Raw genomic sequence first — 21583 nt, 5'->3', positions numbered from 1 at the left:
GTAATGAATAAATGCTTAATAAGTATGCTCAGGAATATCCCACTTGATTGCAAATAAGTGAGCATTATTATTAATCTGAATAAATCCTGATAAATGAAGAAATTGGGCAAATATGTAAGTTTTTTTTTCAACAAAAATGTTATTTGAGATTTATTTTAAGGGCAGGAAATTTGATTAATTTATACTAATTCATTTGTAATAAACATATGCATTTATGACTTTTTTCTAAGGTAATGACTTATGAAAACTTTTAACCATGAATCATTAGTCATAAAAATAACAAGTTTGGTTAAAGATACTTTTGGTGGGAAAGTAAAATTTCCTTTGTTTTTTCATGCCTGGCCAGTTTTATGTACAGTATCATCACCTCACTGGTCTGAATATAATCGGTCTTGTTCACAAAGTAAGTAAAAAATCAAGAAGTAAATATAAATGGCTTCCTTAGTAACTAACCAAGATAAATTTCAGAGTATCTGTGAACTAAAGGTTATGCAATTACCTCCCAAGAAAATTTCTCAAGGCATAAAATGGTTTTTTAAAAGATGGACTAAAAACAGCGAATTAGACATAGCTATATAGTCTTGCTCCAAAGAAAATTTCATAAAACTAACATACACACACACAGATGAAAACTGAAGCAATTTAATGCATTTGTAAATAGCTCAAACGATTCCAGCATCACAGTATTACAGCATCATAAGGTATCATCGTTCATAATAATGATCCTCGCTTTTCCAGCAAGGTTAAATTAGTTCAACAAGGTCTGTTTAAAAAACCAGAGAAATTTACAGCATATCTTAGAAAGATTTCATTCAAAAATATTAAGATAACAAATACTCTGGTATTTTTAGGACTAAGACTCAGCTATTTAAAGAAATTCATTGCCTAATATTTTAGATAGCCAAGGCTTTATGGAAATGGGATGTTAATATTTTAACTTGGGCACTTTGATTTTAATCATTATATAACTTCTTTAGTAACGGTTTATGGTTTTTATGGTTTTCCTAGGTATTAGTTGAGTTTTACCAGGCATATAAAGAAAAACCTTCCTTTCTGTTATGGTGTTGTAAATATTGTGTTTCTTTTGATATGTCTACAGCCAAAAAAATATAGCTATCCCCTAAAATCTCCTGGTGTTCGTCCATCAAACCCAAGACCAGGTACCATGAGACATCCCACACCTCTGCAGCAGGAGCCAAGGAAAATTAGTTATAGTAGGATCCCTGAAAGTGAAACAGAAAGTACAGCATCTGCACCAAACTCTCCAAGAACACCGTTAACACCTCCTCCTGCTTCTGGTGCTTCTAGTACCACAGATGTTTGCAGCGTTTTTGATTCCGATCATTCGAGCCCTTTTCACTCAAGTAGGTGCTAACATTTTAAGTGCTTTAAAGTAATTGCTAGTATTTATTATATGTGCTAGAGGTGAAAAAGAATCTGTATAACTTTTTTATTTTTTGTAAATTTGTAGACAAATACCATTTCAAAAGATATTATTATAAAAATATAAAGCAAATTCTAAACTCCAGCAACTTAACGATTTTTAAAAACCTGTTGGAATAGCCCTCTTTAAATTTATTATACTTTACCACAAGGCCTGGTGACGAAATTGGTAATTTAAACTTGATTTGCGCATTTGTTTTCAACGGGTAAATTTAACATGCGTTCCTCTTACCTAGAGGAAACAAAGAGAACTCCTAAAATCTGCAAGGATTGTCAGTCCAGTGCTTTAAATTAGCTGCCTCCAGAATTACTATATTTGAATACTGCTCAGTACATCATTGCCTTTCCACCAAACTCTGTAGGTTTCAAATTTTGCAGCAAGTATCCAGTTTAAACTCCTACTTAACCCTTTCTTGGTCTATACCACCTGGGGGATTGCTGCATAGCGCCCGCTAATACACCGCCTGTGCTTGTTCAAGCCCAGCCATACAGATCTCACAGACTGCATACTGTTCCTCCTTCCTTTCTTATTTCTAGATCAGGGCTGTCTAGTAGAAATATAATGTGAGCCACATGTGTACTTTAAGTGTTCTATAGCCACGTTTAGAAAAGCAAAAAGAATTAGGTGAAATTAATTTTAATAATATATTTTATTTAACTTAGTGTGTTAAATTGCAATATTATCATTGCAACATGAACTCAAGATAAAAATTTATTGAGCTATTTGGCATTCTCTTTTTTGTTCTAAATCATCAAAATCCAGTATGCATTTCACACTTACAGCACACCTCAACTCAGACTAGCCACATTCACGTGCTTATTAATCCACATATGGCTAGTGACTTCCAAACACTACAGCTCAGCGCCAGCCCTTTGAAGAGGCTGCCTTTGATATGTAGGTCACCCTGCTTCCACTCATTTTCTAGTCAATTCCACGTGGAGCTTTAGAGCTCTAAGAACACACGACCTCTTTCCGTTTGTTCAGTATTAAATCAAAACTTGAATCCCATCACCTTTACCCCTCTCAGCCACTTCCACGTGCTCTTCCCATTGGCTGTCTAAGCTCAGTGTGCAGATCAAGTCCTATGCTGCTATCTGACAGAACAGAATCCAATCCTGAGAGACAGCATGTCGTTACTGTGGGGAAGGAGGTCGAGAAGTGGGTGACCTAGGAGTTAGGAATCCAGTTTGGGATCTCAGTCTGCTAGTGAACTTTCTGATTTTAGATAAAAGACTTTCTGTGCCTTCTGGGGATCCAGCTAGATTTTTAAGGTTTCTTCCAACTCAGACAATCTAACTTTTTAACAAAAATTGACTTAAAATTATTTTTGGAGTTGTATTATTTTGAGATTTGGTCCAGAATCCTATTTATTTATTCCTGTGTTGTACATACATTCATAGTTACCCAGCAGTTTGTCTTGTCTTTTTACCACCTAAAGTGTGTTTGTTTTGAGAATTACTACATCTTGGCTTTATTTGGCTACTGGGGATTATGGGGTCACGTTATATACATATTAAGCTACCAGATATTTTTGGTAAGTTCAAGTAAACACCAGGTAAAAAAAAAAAAATTCCACTTATTTTCCCCAATTCATAAACCCTCTAAAATTAAGTAATAAAACCAGCACTTTTTGCAGTATACCCAACCTAAAATCATTATTAATTCTGACCTATTTAACTGTTTGCAGGGTTTTTTTTCCTTAGTGCAGATAGCTGTGGTCTATATTATAAAGATTCCCGCATAAATAAATTATTGAAATCACACGAAAGCTATCAATTGCAAATTGTACTTCTCTCAGTTTAAAAAGTAGCTAAAAATGGAAGAGGTGGGAAAAACAGGAGATAAGCACATTAACATTGCCTACTAGTGCTGAATCTTTAAAGCAGTTAGTCACAGAGGGAAGAAGGAATCATTCTGGATGCAGTGCCCTGTCCCTACGTGGCAGGGGAACAGTATTTAACAGCTAGAAGGTGGAGAAACCACTGTTCCAGAAGTTAGGCTTTGCAAGCTTAGCTTGGAGGGTTTTCTCAATTTCGCTTTCTTTGTGATAAAGAAAATTCCTGTTACTGTTCCCTTTGCTCTTAGTAAATACTGAAAATAACTGATTTTGAAATCAGAGAAGCCAGCATAATATAAAACCATCTGTATGCTCAGTCCCTTACTTAAAACTTACCCGTGGCCTTTGTGTCATCAAGGTCCTCAGTTGCTGATGACCCCACCTCTGCTTAACAGACCTGCTAGGACTGTGGGGGTCACCAGAGCTCCCAGCTTGCCCACTGTGTTGCCCAGTGAGAGTTCCTACGTCCTCAGAGCCTGTCAGGAAAGCGCTGCTGGGCCTACATTCTTACGTCATCTGAACATACTCCACTCAATACAAAACAGCAGAAAATTCCATTGCCTAAGTTTTTCAAAAGGCAAAGTTCGATTTTTGATCACTTATAATAGTGCTTTTTTGCTTCTTGTAGTTTTGTCTTTCAAAACAGTTTACTTTAAAACCATAATTAATTAATCAGCCAGTATCTGTTGCATATCTCATTCCTTGCCAAGCACTTATACATCACATCTTCTCTGGTAAAGCTCATAATCTTACTGAGAGATGAAAAATAATCGTAGTACAAAGAAAATCATAGTTCGGTGCTTTAACCATTGTTAAATGCCATGATTCTCTTTGTACTATGTTTATTTTTCACTCTCAGTAAGATTGCAAGCTTTACCAGAGAAGATACATAAGGGCTCAGCAAAATGCTAAATGAGTGGTGAAGACACAGTGCTGTGGAAGTTTACACAAAGATGACCACAGAATGGGCAAGAGTGGTCACAGGAAGCTTTGTGGTGAGGACAGAGAGGTAAGGAAACTGGCCAACCCCTTAGTGTTGCTGCATAGACCCTCCCACTCAGCCCTGCTCCACACCTTGCCCTGGCCAGCTCCACCTTTGAGGTGGTGAAGACAGTCACCATGATGAGGAGAGAGACCACCCAGCTTGCTGTTTTGTTTCTGCTGCCATCACAAGGTGGAGAGGAGGAAGAAGTGCTCTACGTGCCTTCCTGTTTGAAGATTGCCAGGTCACGAAAGGGAGCCAGAGGTCCCACCTGGTCTTGTGCTGCCCATGAGCTTCGGCTCTAGCCCTCAGGAGAGGAAGCTTTGACCAGAAAAAAATGTTTTCCAAGCATTTCAAGTTAGAATGCAAGGCTTTTCTTCATAGAAGGTTGTTGTAGATGCTTAGTTTCTAATCTCAGATACATTTGCATTTAACAGGCTTTTGTGAGTTTAAGAAGTTATTCGTGATTTATAGAATTTTTTTCTATAGGAAAAGGCTTGTTCCTATTTTCAAGAATGACTGTTATAAATTGGAAAGTATCTTCAACAGGGTTTCAATCCTGACTATACAGTATGATCCCCTGGGAAGCTTAAAAAAACAACCAACCTACCCATATGCCCCACCCGCACTTGAATTAGACTGGTACGGACACTAAGAATCAGTATTTTATTTATTTATTTTTTTAAAAGCTTCCCAGAGGGACTGAAATGCATAGCCAAGATTGAGAACCACTGATCTTTTGTCCGGGCTTTATACCTAACAAATTAGTACTACTTTTTTAATTAATTGGGCTTCACTCCTAAGTCCTTATCAGTAAATTTGTTCAGTACCCAGCTAGTATAGAATTTCTGGTATATAGTTCTTAATTAGAGACCGAGAAATTCATTTAAAATGACAAATCAGAAAAGTGCCCTTAACTTACCAAACACACAAATCTAAGCCTGTGCCATACATATAAAGACGATCAAAGCCAAGTCTGTGTATGTACAGGTGTGTATGCATAGGGATAACAAGTCTTTCTAAAAGCCTGCAGTTTGTAGCTGTCATAAGCTTTGTGTTTTTATTTATTTCTTTTTTTTTTAATTTTTTTTTTTTTTAAGATTTTATTTATTTATTTGCGAGAGAGACAATGAGAGACAGAGAGCATGAGAGGGAGGAGGGTCAGAGGGAGAAGCAGACTCAGCAGGGAGCCCGATGCGGGACTCGATCCCGGGACTCCAGGATCATGACCTGAGCCGAAGGCAGTCACTTAACCAACTGAGCCACCCAGGTGCCCTGGGATAACAAGTCTTTCTAAAAGCCTGCAGTTTGTAGCTGTCATAAGCTTTGTGTTTTTATTTTATTCCCATATTATACTAAGTGTACTAGCATGTTCTTGAGGCTTATCTCCAGGAGGCATATTTATTTCCTTTCCAAGAAAAGTGGAAAAAAAACCTAAGTAGGTAAGCACTAGAGGTAAATACCCCTTTAACCCTTGTTTCATCATAGATGCCTAATAAATAGTGGAGTGAATCATTGACAGAGTAACAGCTTCATTTACTATCAAGGAGTATAAAAATCAATTTTAATCTTCTGAGAGATAACTTAGTAGAATTAGCTGGATTGCTACCCTTGGTGACCATGGCCTCCAAATAAGTATCAGTGCATAAGGAAAGGAGATTAATGGGATAGATTGCTGGAAATTGGGGCTATGTGGGAAATAAACCCACCGTATCTATATAAATAGCAGTCACATTAATAGTCTTGCCAACTGCACCTGGAACATAAAATTATCCTTGTTCTGACCAAAACAACTAGAAAAAAACAGTGGTCCAAACTGAGTGATGGTCTGTTGTGCAAAGAGAGAGGAACCTGAATTTTTTTGAAAAATCAGCTCAGACTAGTGCTACAGGAATTATTTTTGTCTCTTGGATATTACCGCTTCAGTCTGTGTAATAGGAAGCAGGGTCACATCAGCAACTCTGTTGACTTAGAACCAGTACAGATCACTTAGCCTCTAGTCTCAATTTTCTCCTTTAATGCTCTTGGGGCTTTGGCCTATAGGGTTTTCAGTTCTTTTTCTTAGAAGAATTAATACTGTTGAAATTAAACATTCTAGATTTGTCAGGGAGTTTCCAGTATAAAATGTGTCTAAGCACCAGATATTTATTGATTTAAGTGTTCAAGAATATGGAAGGAAAAGGCTCTATCACTCTCAGGCTTGTTTTGTAGTAGCCAAAGCTGTAACTATTTTGCGCCAAGAATATACGCTGTAAGAATATTTTGAAAAGTATATAATAATAATATTAGTAAGAAATTCCCTTTTATTTTTCAATTGACATAACATAAATTCATCATTTACTACTTATTTCACACATTTGAGTTTTCAAAATAACCTTTACTAAATGACATATTTCTCTATGTCCCGCTGAATTCTTGGCTTGAATTGCGTTTAGACATTTTTTTATTTAAAGTCTTCCACTAATAGAGGATATTTTAGTTTTCCCATGAATGCTTTTCATTTACTTATTATGACATCAGGTAGTGAATCTAAAAGAAAATCTTCAAAATTCCCAATATATTAGCTCAATTTAGTTCTTTATTTTTCTCAAAAGTAAGAAGTCATGTGCTTTTACTAAAGACTGTTGTACCATTCTTTACAATTAGAATGACAAAAATGACATTTTTATCATAAATGCATTTTTACAGATGAGTTGAATTTATCAATGAAAGAAAAACAATCTACTCTTTCTTGTTTCCTTTCACAGGCAGCGATACCATCTTTATCCAAGTTTCACTGCCCCATGGCCCAAGTTAGTATATTTGGTTTAAGACTCCTAATTCTTGCTTTGGCTTTAAAAATTAAACCAAGTGTCCTCTTCCCTGCTAAAACTCTTCTTGGGCCTGGCAGCCTTGGTCCCTTGCTTGCAACGTCGTAGACGTCAGGGCTTCACTTGGGCTGTCTTCTGATCAGACATGATTTGCTTCAACTTAGACACTTTTCATGCTTTTTGTAAAACCTGTTTTCTCTTTCAAAAGAACATTATATGGGTGACTTCCACATTTAACCATTTCTCTTTTCCCACTATAGAGTTCTAAATATATTTTAATGCTCAACTTTAAAAAGAAACCAGCAAGAGCATGCATGCGCCTGTGGGAATGCTAGCAGCTACCGCGGTATCCAAACCACCAGATACACTTAGCCTGGCGATGGCACAGACTCTAGGCAAATGACTGTTATTTGACTTTAGAAGAACTGTCTTATCACTGTAACCACTTAACTTATATGGCCTAAATAGTCATCACTGTTGAGCAAAATAAAGTTCCACTGTAGACGTTTGCTTTTATTTTTAAAGTCAACTAACAATTCACCAAATGATTCCATAAGTTTTAAGCTAATAGATTAGTGGTTTTGCTGTCCTTCATACAAATGATTTCAAAATGTATATGATGGAAAACATGAGTTATAAGCTAAATTAATTTACTACGTAGTCTCTTAAGAAAAAAGGTAGGTGATCCAAATGCTGCTCATTTGAGTATCAGTACACAAAGTACTCTTTAAGTTCTATATTGTTATAACTTCTAATTGACAAAAGCTGTTGATACTTAAAGGAAAACAAGAACCTGCCAAGTATAATTCTGAATGGTCATCTATGTATTTTTTCATATCTTTTTTATACTGCGCATAAACTAACAACTTACATAAATGTTGTCTTTAAATAATGTAATTACTTTATGCCTATATTATGTCCTTGTCATCATAAATGTCTATAGGATAAGTTCTGATTAGAAACTTTACTTACCTTTTTTGTGCCAGTTCATCAACTTATTCTTAAATCGGGTTCACTAGATTCTAGTGTAATTTCTGTTTTTATCAGGGCTGCCTCCGTCATCTTAAATAGCTCCATCACAATTAAAATTTTTGGGTTAGAGTATGATGAACCTGATTTTGCTCACCCGCCAAGGAGAGCCAGTCTATACCTAAGCAAAGTGAGGAGAGACCCCTCCCCTGGACATGAGATTCTCTCCCTGGCATCCTTCGAGAGACTACCTGGGGAGAGCTGTTAAGATCAGAAACTAATCCCAAGGACTATCCAGTAAGGGCAGGGAAATTCTATACTAATAAAGTCAGAGAAAGAAAATGAGCCCATCACAAAAGCTTAACAAAATTACCATTCCAAAAGTTTTTAGTAGTTTGCTGTTTCTCCCAGATACCTGAGAATCATATCCAAATAAAAAATTCCAGTAATAGATTAACAGTGGGAATGTTATTTTGTTCAAGAAGCAAAATAACGAATATCTTAGGCAGGTTTTTTTTTTTTTCCTGAAAATTCTGCTAAGAAATTTCTGCATGCTTTTATAGCAGTTTGCTTTAATCAAGGAAATACTATTGTATATTGGTTTATTGAGCTGCTTTTGATAATTCTGTACGTTTCTTTTAATAAATATAAGCACTTTCCAGCTAAGCCTTTTCAGGATTAATAGATGAAATAAAATTCCTGTGAACTTTTTAAAAAAATGTAACATCCTACAGGATCTGCTTCAGTATCGTCTATAAGTTTAACCAAGGGCACTGATGAAGTGCCCCTCCCCCCTCCTGTTCCTCCACGAAGACGGCCGGAATCTGCCCCCGCCGAATCTTCGCCGTCTAAGGTAAGTAGGGAGTCCTGTCATCCGGACAGTGGAGTCGTTATGGTTACATTATAATCAAGCCCCTGTATCTAGTTTAGTTCCCACAGGATTAGGCTAACACTTCAGGGTAGCTGAGTTTAACAGAGTATAGACGAGGACTAGATACGGATTTACCCTGAAGTAATGTTTATTTCCTTTCTTCTGAACGTAGTTTTTTTGGTATATTTTCAAAACCCTTATAAATCTAAATTATGGGTCCTGTCAAGGAATAAACAAGTTTAATCTGTAAAGAAGAATGTCTCAAGCAGAGACTATACAGAGAAAGAGAAAGAAGCGAAGTGTGAAGCTTTATACGAAAGCACATTTTAAGTAAAACTTAAACATTACCTATCTGAGCCCTTAATAGTAAATCTGACATGCTTTTAAATGGGATTTGCACGACAGTTCTGGGTTGGAAGAGACCTTAAAGGCTTATAATAGCCATTTTTTCCACTTGTTTAAGCTTCTTTCTTTGTCAACCGTTAACTTGATTTAGTGGTTCTGAGTGTGCGGAGAGCAGAGCACCTGGACAAGTCAAGACACTTTGCAGAACATCATAAAATGTTAATATAGTAAGTTTAAAATTATAAGATGAACTTATGTTAAGTCACAAATGATTTTATATTAGATTGACTGATAGGTAAGCAGTAGCAAACAACAAAATTCTGAGAAAAATAAAAACTTAGAAAAAAAAATCTAATAAATGGGCATAATCCCCCATTTAAAACATACGGCAAAACTCCCTGATCCACACCTAGGGCTCTACCAATAGCGTGTTTGAAAACCCCAACTTAATTCTTAACGTGTTCACGGTACTACATGAATTGCTAATAAATTTGTGTTTTATTCTTTTTCTCATTTGTGTTAGATTATGTCTAAGCATTTGGACAGCCCCCCAGCGATTCCTCCTAGGCAGCCCACATCCAAAGCCTATTCACCACGATACTCAATATCAGACCGGACCTCTGTATCAGACCCTCCTGAGAGCCCTCCCTTATTACCACCGCGAGAACCTGTGAGGACACCTGATGTTTTCTCCAGCTCCCCGCTACATCTCCAGCCTCCCCCTTTGGGCAAAAAAAGTGATCATGGCAATGCCTTCTTCCCAAACAGCCCTTCCCCTTTTACACCACCTCCTCCTCAAACACCGTCTCCCCATGGCACGAGAAGGCATCTGCCGTCGCCACCATTGACACAAGAAGTGGACCTTCCTTCCATCACTGGGCCGCCTGTTCCTCCACGACAAAGCACTTCTCAACATATCCCTAAACTCCCTCCAAAAACTTATAAAAGGGAGCACACGCACCCATCCATGCACAGAGATGGACCACCGCTGTTGGAGAACGCCCACTCCTCCTGAGTCGCTCTGTTCCAGGACGGACGTTTTGCTGGCCGCAGACCCAGTGCTGGCGATGGGCGCACTGAGCGAGCCGGTGCTGGGGGGGTTGAAACGACAGCTCCCAACACTACCGACTCTGCTTCAGGATGCAGCGTAGGACAACGAACCTTACCCAAGACGTAATTATACGTGAAAATGGTATTCGTTTCGAATCTGGGAAGACCGATCTAGAGGAATTGGACAACTGATTGCACCTGAAGATCGAGGAGAGGGACTTCTTCCAGCCAACAGGCAGGAGTCCCCTTTTTGTGAAGTGATCTTGATCATTAAAGGGATGGAAAACACAGTCCAGTGTCCAGCAGGCCCACATGATGACAGCTCTTGTAATTCAAAATATGCACTTTTTAAAAAGAAATCTTAAACAGGGATCTTCATATCTCCTTTGTTTTCCTTTGCTTTTACTCGTCCTACTTTAAAATATTTTCTTAGAAGTCGTTCCGAGGCCTGTGAGGAGCGGCTGTGGCGCCTGAGCTCTGGAGCCCGGGCCCAGCACTGCGGCCGTCCTGTTTCCTGACTGTCACAGTGAAGGGATGGGTACCGAGGCTGCACCAAAGAGGTACTTGTGGTCTTTTTGTTCTTTTCGTTCTTGTTTTCTTTCTTTCTTTCTTTTTTTTTTTTAGGAGTAATTATACTGATTTTAAGAGCATTCCCCCACCCCCCCTACACAAACAAAACGTGGTGGTATTGCCTTCAAACGAGAGAAGTTTTGTGTCATTAAGGTGACAGAAGAACTTTTTTAAAAATGTAACTGTCAAGTATACGATTTACACTTAGGAGACTGTTAATCTGTGCTAGATTGTTACTTTCCCCCCTTCTCCCACAAAAGTTTACTGATAATCCGTGTCATGGCTCATAGCTGTCCCTCCGCCCAGACTCCGGAAACGCAGTCACCTGGTGTGAAAAGGAGCGCTTGCTGGGCGTCGCTGACACGGTCATGTTTTACTGATAGTTGAGTAATCAGCGTATCTAGAATTACCTTGCATTGCCGAAATCATGTGTATATAGTGAATGTTATGGTCTGTTTTAATTTAATTGAATAAAGATACAAATACTTTGTTTGGCTGGCATATATTAAATTATTATATGGAGAAAATGGTTGATTCTTATTTCTTTCAGTTGAAGCACACACACACACACACACATACATGCAAACACTAAGCATAAAAGCACGTATTGTGGTACGCCTTGGTTTCTAGTTCTGGATGTATGTATTCATCTTAAAGAATGATCTAAAGTTACAGTTTGGCATGTAGGAAAAAATTGGGTTAGAATAGGATGGGTATCTTTTAAGCAGAACTTTGGAAGTTTTTTAATTTCCTAGGCAACGTGTATACAGTTTGTTAGTTTCTATTAAACGTTCTACCTTGCTTGAGGTCTTTGCTCTATCAAAACTATTCATAATAGAACATCTGCCTACATCATTAGTATCATAATACAGATTATTCATTAAACCTATGTACTGATCTTCTGAGTCTAACCAATACCGTGACTGAAATGCATGCAACTTGTCAAAGAGAAAAAGTTTTATTAATCTCCACTACAATGTCTGTGCAATGTGTAGTATTCCATCATTAGAGAGTCATCAGTCCATCAGTATCTGCATGTGTCCTCACAATAATGAAGCGACATCTCAGCAGTTCTGTTAACCATGCCATTAGAGACATCTGTAGACGTGCTGCACCATGGTGGAAACTAGTACTTTAATAATTTCCTGTGATATTTATTAGAGCATTAAATGTACATCCCAGTAGTACAGTATATAGTCCTTTGAGACCAGAATGTTGATTGCATCATCATTAAGCAATCCATCCTATCATATCCTTTGTTATTTATTTGTTAGAGTTGAACCTTTTTTGTTTAATACCTGTACCATTCCTGTTATGGTAGCCATTTTTCTCTTTGTAAAATGTCTCCTTTTAAAAGTCTCCCAAAAAATTAATTTCAAATCCACTGTTGTATACAAAGTGTCCATAAGACCATTCATTCAACAAGTGTTTATCTAAGCCTACTTACTAGTGCTGCTGCAATTAATCATAATACACATTCCAGAATCCCCCATGACTTTTTATTAGATCGGCCTCATTTTCCCTAGGATTTCCGTTTATATGTCTTATTGATCACTTCTCTTTTTAATTACCCCGTACCCCACTCCAAATGAGAACCTGAGATGTCACATTGGAGCCCATTCAATATCTCTCTGGCCAGTGCGTTAGCCTTCAATAATGCTTTTCAACCCGCCTGATCTTTTAAAGAGGAAAAGCTCAGAATTGGAGTTCTAATCCTACTTATCCCAAAGGGGACCATTCTCCTACCCCAGTGGTTCTAGGAGACCACTTCACTGTGCATCAGCATTGTGGATAGAGGATATTTTTATTCTGAAGTCGACATTTTGGGTAAAAATATTTTCTGCAGTGGTAACTGATTAGAAAAAATCCCAATTGGATGCCCTTAAACGGAGGTGAGAAAACTGTATCCTTGCCTTCTTCATACGTGAAACATTAACTAGCTGACAAATTTATTCTTTGTAGTAACTAAAATATACTTATTCAGGGACAAGAAGTGGCTGAGAAGAGAACTGCATCACCACAAAATTCTGCTTTTGAATCCGGGACATTACAAGACAGTCAGTGCGGCATGACTATTTCTAAACCACATTCCAAAATATGGGACATTTCTTTTAGAAATGGAAATGTTCTTAGAAGATTCATTATCCTCGGATCACAAAATAAAAACATTTCAAGGTTGAATATACTTAAGTGGGCTGATAAACAATAACAATAGAAAGGGAGGCTTTTCACATCTAAGCACTTTTTAAAACAGGAACAGATAAGTGTATGTTTCTAAGTTTATTGAAAGACAGATAATTGACTGTTCCCAGCCGTCCTGATGTATTTTAAGAGTACAAACTCATCAGGAAGTATACAAGCATTAAAAGTTTGCTTAATTAAAGGTTGTTGGGTATCAAGTTATGTGTTTAGTGGGATACTATGCTCTAACAGCTCAAGAATGTGCCAATGGATATGAATTTAGGAAGGAGCACGCCACACTAAAAACTACCATCAACACAACAGCCTAGTGAAAAAGTACTATTTCACTCGGAAGCTATATTATGGTTCTAAATTCTTCCTTTATGGGTTTTTCCACAAATTGAAAGTTACACAAACCAAAACTTAGCTGGTTATCTACGACCATGATCTTAATTCTCAAGTTTAGCTTACTTAGGTCATGTATTTCATCCTTTTAATGATAGCTTAAATTCAGTTTTAAGTGGCTCGGCAAAACAAATCATGGAAAGGGAGGGAGAGGTTCCCAGTTTGTTAGTGTTGTATATGTATTGGGGAAGACCTTTTATTTCCTCCTGATTTAGAAAGAAAGAAATTTAGCCATTTATTTCTTGGTATTCTGCTGCTATGGGTAGGCTCACTTATTCTTCTAACCTATATTGTATGGCTGTTGTACAAGTGTAGGTCCTGTTGCACGTTAATCTTTACCAGTAAAAGAAACATCGCCAGGTTAATACCGGTTTGGCTGAAAGAATTATGCAGTAGAATTATTTATAAGGGAAAGTGATGACTTCGTTTATTTATTCAGTATTTTTCTTTTGAAACATCTCCTTACTAACTTAAAATCATTTCATAATCCCTTATACATGAGCCAATGAAATATTTTGAGCTCTAGTTAAGAAGCATGAAGTCTAGATGATAAATCTAAACAAAAGCACTTGTAACTTGTAAGTTTCATGCCTTATTTTCCATTTTTGACACCGTAAAGTGCATTTTCTGTCGACTTTGAGCAAATTTCCCTTTGCCTTTAATGAAAATAGTGCATTAAATAGCCTATTGCTGCAGAATTATAAAGCAAGTTAGCTAAAGGTGGATCACCTTGGACTACCACTCAAAGAAACAAGATGCAGAGGACGGAAGTCACATGGGGTGTGGCTTTAGGGACAGTGCACCTGTGTCAGATGCATGCCACTTTCAGTAGCTGCCAAATGTGCCTTTAATTAAGAACATCTCTAATTTTTTTCTTCAGATCAAGTCAGCATTTGGGGGCGGGATCAGGGCAGGGGACCTTGGGGTGCAAATATCTGGTGAAATTCACCAGAGAAGAAGCCTTTGTCAAAGTGACATGTATAACTTCAGTTGAAACGTATTTGTGTATATATGTGTGTGTGTGTGTGTGTGTGTATTTGCCTTTGTTTAGTAGCACGGTATATTTGCTAAAATAATTGTCCAAAAAATTGCTCTGTCAGTCTTACTCTGATGTAAAAACAAAGTGCAGTCTATACATCTAATATGGCCTTTGTACCTAACCATGTTCGTAGGTAATCTTTGTACTCTGTGTGCAGCAGTATTTGGTTTGCATTTAAAGTGAAAATAATGGCTGTTATTTTTCTGGCATTACTAAGATAAACCGAAAAATAATAAAGAAAAATGCCTTACATAGTCCACAAATGTATCATTTTTGTACGTGTTTATTTTAGAAGGCACCCCTTTCAATATCAGTCGCCATTCTCCTCTTAGCTTGTGCTTTCCGTATAGAAATAGTTTGTTCTTTATCATGGTCTTGCTTTGGAGGCACTGTTTCCTGGATCATATTTTATATATGGAAAGTTCAGTATTTCCTTCTGTCTCAAGCCCTAGGACTGTAGTGAGTGGGAGGTCCTTGGGATGAAAATTAGTACTTTAGCGACCTTGGGTGTCACCCAGATGAAGTTTCAAAGGGCCAAGGAGGCATTTGCAGTCTATAAAGTTAAGATACCACAATGCCTTGACAGACAAGTTTTATCGAGACCTGTTAGAATATGGCAGCCTGACGTTTAGCAATTCTTTCTAGGCTTGGCATAAAAAGATACAGTTTGCGGTTATATACTGTAAAGAATTTTTTTAATGTGACGTCATTCATGATGAACTACAGAATGTAAAAATTGATGAAAAACTTAGCAATCCAATACCCTTATTTAAAAATTGGAGCAAGCGAGGCCTGGAGCAGTGAGATGACTTAGCCAGCGTCCTGTGCCAGTTCGTGCCTGAGACAAGGGACTCGGATTCCTGGTGTATGGAGGACTGCTCTCAGGACTAGCTAAAATTTATGTGTGGTTCCCCGCCCCCCAGCCCCTGCTTTAAAAACACAAAATCATTAATTTGTACAAATTCCATTTGTAGGCCACTGAAATCCAATTATGTATTATTGAGTACATTCTAGGTAATCAATTTAAGAGTTATAGGTAAATAACATTAATACTGATATTAGTCAACCTGGTTCTGAATTTGCTCTTGAAATGTCACTTTTGAATTTTAACCGGGTGGTTTGCTTTTTTACTTATTTTAATCACGTTAGCTCATCACAGATTCAGGGCTCTTAAGTCTCTAGGGTATAGCCCATGACGGGGGGCGGGGGGTCTACCTCTTTGCAGAGAGATTCCCATGGATTCCAGAGAATTCCAAAAAAGCTTATGCACATTCTATTGTTTCAAGACTCTTGATTCTCATTAGAGGCAAGAAAAAAAAAATACAGTCCTTTTTTAGAAGCTAGTTTCTCTACTTTCATGACTCATCAAGAAAAGAAAGAATCGCTGTGGGGGAGTACAATAAGCAGATGCCTTGGAATCACGTATCTGTGTACACATTCTGGTTCCATTATTTACTAGATGTGTGACTTTAGAGAAGTTACTTAAATAATCTGAGTTTCTGTTTCTCCTCAATACATGAGGCTAATAATCTCCTGGGGGACTCCTGTGGGGTTTAAAGACAATATGTGTGAAGCCCAATGCCTTTCACAGAATAGGTGCTTAATAAAGGTAACCAAAGTTATGAGGGATATGTTTTCAAAGTTTGCCTGCTTTTAGGTATCTTTGAAGAGGTTGATATTTCATCCTGAAGTCCCCATAACTTCTTGATTCTTTACTATCCAGCTTCCTTTGATGTTTACTATCACTTAAATTGGTTTTGAGTGACCGTATTATAAGCATTTCATCTGACTATTCAACAAATATTTACTGTTCCAGGTACACTTCTGATGTTAGGAATATAGCAATGAATGAAACAAAAATCTGTATCATAATAAGATTAGTAATCTAATGAGATGTAGACAATAAGAAAGAGCACATACGTTAGAATGTTGGTAACTGCTATAAACGAAGAAAGGACGAGGTGACTGGGAAAGTAGGGGATGGGGTGATGATATATATATAAATGGGATGATCAGCATCAGCTCGCAGAGAAGGTGGCATATAAGTAAAGAGTTGAAGGAGGTGAAGGAAGGAGACATGCAAGTGTCTGAGGAAGGAATATGCCAAGTCATAGGGAAAGGCCAGCTCAGAGGCCTAGAGGCAGAAGCACACTTGGTACATCTGAGGAACAGTGAGGCTATTTGCGCCTGGAGAGGAATGAACGTGGGCAGAATAGGAGAGGCCATCAGAGGTTTAATGGGATCCAGATCACTTGTAATGACTTTGGCTTCCGTTAGAAATAGAGCCCATAGAGCGTTTGAGTAGAGGTTCACTCTGGCTGCCATGTTGAGAATAATTAGGGGTTAAGAGTGGGAGTGAAGAGGCTAGCCCAATAGAAGGCAGCTTGGTCAAGGTGATAGCAGTGCAGATGGTGAGAAGTGATCAGAGATAGCGAATTTGCTGAGAGACTGAACATGGGGCTTAAGAAACAATTGTCGGGGTGCCTGGGTGGCTCCGTTGGTTAAGGGTCTGACTTTGGCTCAGGTCATGATCTCGTGATCCTTGGAACAAGCCTCGAGATGAGCTCCGTGCTCAGCAGGGAGTCTGCTTGTTCTTCTGCCCCTCCCCACCCCTTGTGCTCTCTCTCTCTCTCCCTCTCTCTCAAATAAATATCTTTTTTTAAAAAAAAGAATTAAAAAAAGAAACAATTGTCAAGGATGACTTCAAGGTTTTTGGCAACTAGAAGAACAAAGCTACCATTAACTGAGGTGGGAAGGTAGAATTGAAGCAGGCTAGGACACATTCAGTTCAATAAATATGTCAGACATCTGGGGGGTGCCAGGCAGCAGTAGGAGATAGACGTCTGAAATCTGGGAAGGAGTCTGGGCTAAGGATATAAAATTGGGAGTCACTTTCATAAAGATCATATTTGAAAGCTAGCACACTGGATAAGATCACCAAAGAAGCTAAGTACAAAATGGAAAAAGAAGAGATCCAAGTAAAGGAGAGCCCTGGGGCACTCTAACAATCAGAGAGCGGGAAGGAGGGAGAACCAGCAAATGGACCAAGAAGGAGCTGCCAATGAAGATATAAGCCAACAACAGTAGGTTGTGCCCTTGGAGCCTAGTAAATTATTTCCGAAGGAAGAGGGGATAAGCATGTCAAATTCTCTTTGATAGGGAGAGTGGACTATTCATTGAGCAAGGGGAAAGTCAGTGATGATCTGGACACGACCAGTTTGGGGGAGTGGTGCGGGCCCAGTGAGTCTAATAAGGAATGGGGGGAGAGAACTGGAGCAGTTCCCTCTCTCAAGTTTCACTAGAAAGGTAAGCAGAGACAGAAGGCACAGCTAGAACAGTCAAGGTATCTTTTGCTTAAAAAATGGGAGAAATAAGGGCATGCTTGTATGCTGAAGGGTTTGTCCCAGTTGGAAAATGTGATAATGAGGAGAGGGGATGTGACCTAGTGCTGGATGGAAACAGCGCCCTGGGACAGAGACCCAGATGGTCCCCAGCTGCCGGCCTTCATAGCAGAGCCCGCCGCCTCCAGATGGACAGCACTGTATACATGAGGAAGAAACCCAACACATTCTGTTTTCCTGCTAAGAAGTATGAGCATTTAGTGCTACTACCTCTGAAGGGAATGATGCAAGAGGGGAGAAAAATATCTACTTTATAGATAAGAAACAAGTTTAGATGACTTACCAAGATCATGCATGCATAAGCTCTTTGAAAACAAGTTTTGGAGAACAAGCTATTTGGGTAGAAAAATCTTGACTATTTTGCGTGTCTGACAACCTCACAACATTTGGTATTGTATCTTCTTATACACATGTTTAAAACTTCGGTCTAGCGTTACATAACAATTTCTATTTTTTCCCTTAAAATATATAGGTCCTCATCAATTTTCTCAACCTCTTTTATATCTCATGTTCCTTTTCCCTCACCCCTCCCCACCATGTGAGACTCACTGGCCCGTATTCCATAAATACCAGAATGCTCAGATGCTGAGAACGCTACACTCACATCTTTAAGTTAAATCAACTTTCAGGCTATGAGAATCCCAAGTGTCCCAAAACATTACTGGTTTTAGGCTCAGGAAGAAAATTATTAATGGTGATGTTTCAAGAGAAAGTTTAGTCTGAAAACTAGATTAATTTTATTATACAACTTAACGTAAGACATTCATTTTGTTGTTTTCCTAAGTGCATGTGATTATCTGGAATATACAATCAATTCTACCAATTTATTATAAAGAGCACTAATCATATGTATATTTTAACCAAAATCTTACTGTATGTGATAGTAAAGGTTACAGATGATAAATGTTAAGAATTCAGAAAGATTCATTTGGGTTTTGATGAACTACCAGCTTTCAGTATCTCAAGGTAAGTGTAATCAATTCTCTATTCTGTCCTAAATTTCCATCTATGGCTAGAATCTGAGTGCTGAAGTTTACATACTAAATCACTCAACTTATTGGTCTAAGAGGTAATGGCTCTGAAATGTCAGAGGGCCAAAGAACCACCTGAGTGCATTCAAAATGCAGATGCCTGGGCCCCGCTCACAAATATTCCAATAAAGTGGGACTGAGCTAGTACCCAGGAATCTGAGTTTTTACAAGTGCCCTCATGGAGAAAGAAACGTATTAGTAAAGACTTGAAGAAGGTAAGTGAACGAGACACAAGATGCTATAGAAAGCACTATTCAAAGGGTTTTCCCTGGGCAAGCACGAAACATTCTACTTTCAAGCCCCCGACAGGTTTAAACTATTTGTCCCATGATGAAACCACCCACTGCAGAGAACTCCGCAGCGCTGGTCCACAAATCCCTGGTTCTCCGAGGTTCCAGTTTTGGAGTCAGAAAAACAGGGTGATCCTTGCTCGGGCTTGTATGCAGACCGCACCAGGCTGCAGAAGGGACCGGCTGCCACTCCCAACCTGTGCAGAAACATCCCCCTCGTCTTTTGGTGGAGGGCTTCTTTCTGCTTATGAACCCAGACACTTCCAGAAGATGGCTGTGGTCTCCCATGTAAACTGCACTTCTCCAGGAGACTGGAGCTCAGAGCAGCAGGGACTGCAAGCCTCTTTCTCACCCTGACTTCCTGACTTCATCCTTAATGCAACATTCTATTAAGTGTCATTAAGAAACATAATTAAAGATCCTATCCCTGCTGTCAATTTACAATATTACCTACAAAGATGATGAAATGAGCCAGGACAACACAGAAAAAAGTAGCAAACTTTTTTTTTTGTTTTTGTGGAGAGCTGTTTTCTAACTCTAGATGCCGTGAAAAGTGGCAGCGGGGCCTTTTGCCTTTGAGCAAAAACTGCTTTCAAGAACAACTGTGTTTTATTTCCTTTGGTACTTTTATCTACAAAAAAAAAAAAAAAAATGAAAGGCAGGAAGGTAAAGTGACAACCCTGAAGCTCTTTGTCAAATTAGGAGTAGAAATTATTCTCTGTGGCCCACTGTGTCCTATGCGAGAGGTGGAAAGGAATTTAAAAAACACGTCCTAGTTCGTCATCGTGCCTGCCCTTGAAGGGACTTACATTCTTCTTGGGAAGACGGGACAAAATGTATCAAAAGATAGACAAGTTACAGAACCAGAGATCACTTAAGATGAGGGACTTAAACTGGACCTCGAAGACTGGCAGAGAGGAAGAAGGCTGGGGAAAGGCGTGAGGCAAGGTGCATGGCTTGCAAGCAAGCAATACAAGCCCAGCCTCGCTGAGGCACCTAGTCCAGCAGGCCTGCCCAGTGGGAGACGGCAGGCAGCCAGCCAGAAGCCTGGGAGCCATCCTGGGGAGACAGACAGCCCTGGACGTCAAGTCAAAGAGCTCAGAATTTGACAAGTAAGAACATTCAAAGAGTTTCACCCAGTGCAGTCTTTGGGGATGTTAATCTGTTAGAGATGGAGATGTGTAGGATTGATGGGAACAGACGGTACTTGGGGGCAGTCAGAAAGCTACCAGAAAAACCCACATCCCGGGTGGTGGAGACCCAGAGAGTAGCAGCACTAATTATTACTAGTTTTATAGGCTAGTTTCATAAAATCTAACAAAACTGAGTTGTGCTACAGATGTAACATCAAGATTTTTTAAAGGATGGTATCAAAATGAAAATTTGGGAGGTGTGTGATTGTTTTGAAACCTTCCCAGTAATCGATCATTTTTATGATCAACATTATGAAAGGGAAAGAAACGTTATTGTTTTTACATTTTACTTAAAAGACTGTGACTTGTACTTCACTTTCCATGTCCAGTCAGTTCTGCATTGTGCTTTCAGGCCCTGCCCCCAAACCGTCTTCAGCCTACTGATAGAGAGAAATCTGACTTCAAAAGTGTTCAGGAATGTCAGGAAAATGAAAAGCTTGGCTTACACTTAAATACTGGAAACTCCCCAAACTTGGCAGTGATCTTTTAAGTGTTCCAGATCACCTATTGTTCAAAATGCTAATGGATGAGTTCCTAATTAATCATCAGACAAGTAGAAGAAAACCTGTTTAACACTCAGAAGTAGAACTTCCCGGATTCTATCAAATAGCACATTCCTAGAGGAACAGCCTCTAAAGAAGTTGGTCTGAGTACCAAGATTTTGAATGAGCAGTAACCAAATGCCTCTAATTTATTACAGATGACTGCCTGGGAAGAGAGACAAATTGTTTAAACACATTTTTTTTCTATTATTCTTGCGTTTGGGGCATGTCAAGGATGTGGACCATCTTGGACACGTCCATGTGGAAACAGCACATTCTATCACCCCATAGCCAGGCAAGCCTCATTGCAGCGATTCCTCTGCCTGAGCTGGAAGAACTCTGGTTTTTTTACAGCTTACTTCTTGAAAACACAGTAAGGATTGCCGGCCCTAAGTGTTCATTCTGACCTGGTGTTTTGTAGCAACCCCTGTGTGTGAGCTACTAAAGCACTGATGTTATTGCACCTTCTTTCCAGACTGAAGAAAATCTTTTTAAAAAGAGGATGTAGCTAAATAAGTGCCTTTTCCCCCCAGTCCATCTGTTCATGAGTGTATGTGACATTCAGGATCACTAGTGGATCTTTGAATCCTAAATACTCAGTAACACATAGACTCTAGACTGTT

The 21583-nt window shown here is 38.8% G+C and overlaps 1 protein-coding gene across 2 annotated transcripts in view; it reads left to right on the top strand.

The window, feature by feature from the left end:
* The window catches only part of SOS1 (SOS Ras/Rac guanine nucleotide exchange factor 1), a 143127-nt gene extending 131728 nt beyond the window's left edge, over positions 1-11399 (top strand). Inside the window, exons 20-23 of one of the 2 annotated variants that reach the window (XM_021697319.1) lie at positions 1100-1364; positions 7011-7055; positions 8777-8895; positions 9782-11399. In XM_021697319.1, coding sequence (XP_021552994.1) covers positions 1100-1364; positions 7011-7055; positions 8777-8895; positions 9782-10273 — 921 coding nt within the window. In that variant the 3' untranslated portion in view covers positions 10274-11399. The remainder of the gene's footprint in view (positions 1-1099; positions 1365-7010; positions 7056-8776; positions 8896-9781) is intronic. The other variant, XM_044919136.1, reaches the window with a different exon arrangement.
* The last annotated feature ends 10184 nt before the right edge of the window (positions 11400-21583 follow it).

Source organism: Neomonachus schauinslandi, chromosome 10, assembly GCF_002201575.2.
Source record: "Neomonachus schauinslandi chromosome 10, ASM220157v2, whole genome shotgun sequence".
In the NCBI taxonomy this organism is placed as follows: Eukaryota; Metazoa; Chordata; class Mammalia; order Carnivora; family Phocidae; genus Neomonachus; species Neomonachus schauinslandi.
The sequence above is the reverse complement of the archived record's forward strand: the minus strand, read 5'-3'. Positions and strand labels throughout refer to the sequence as shown.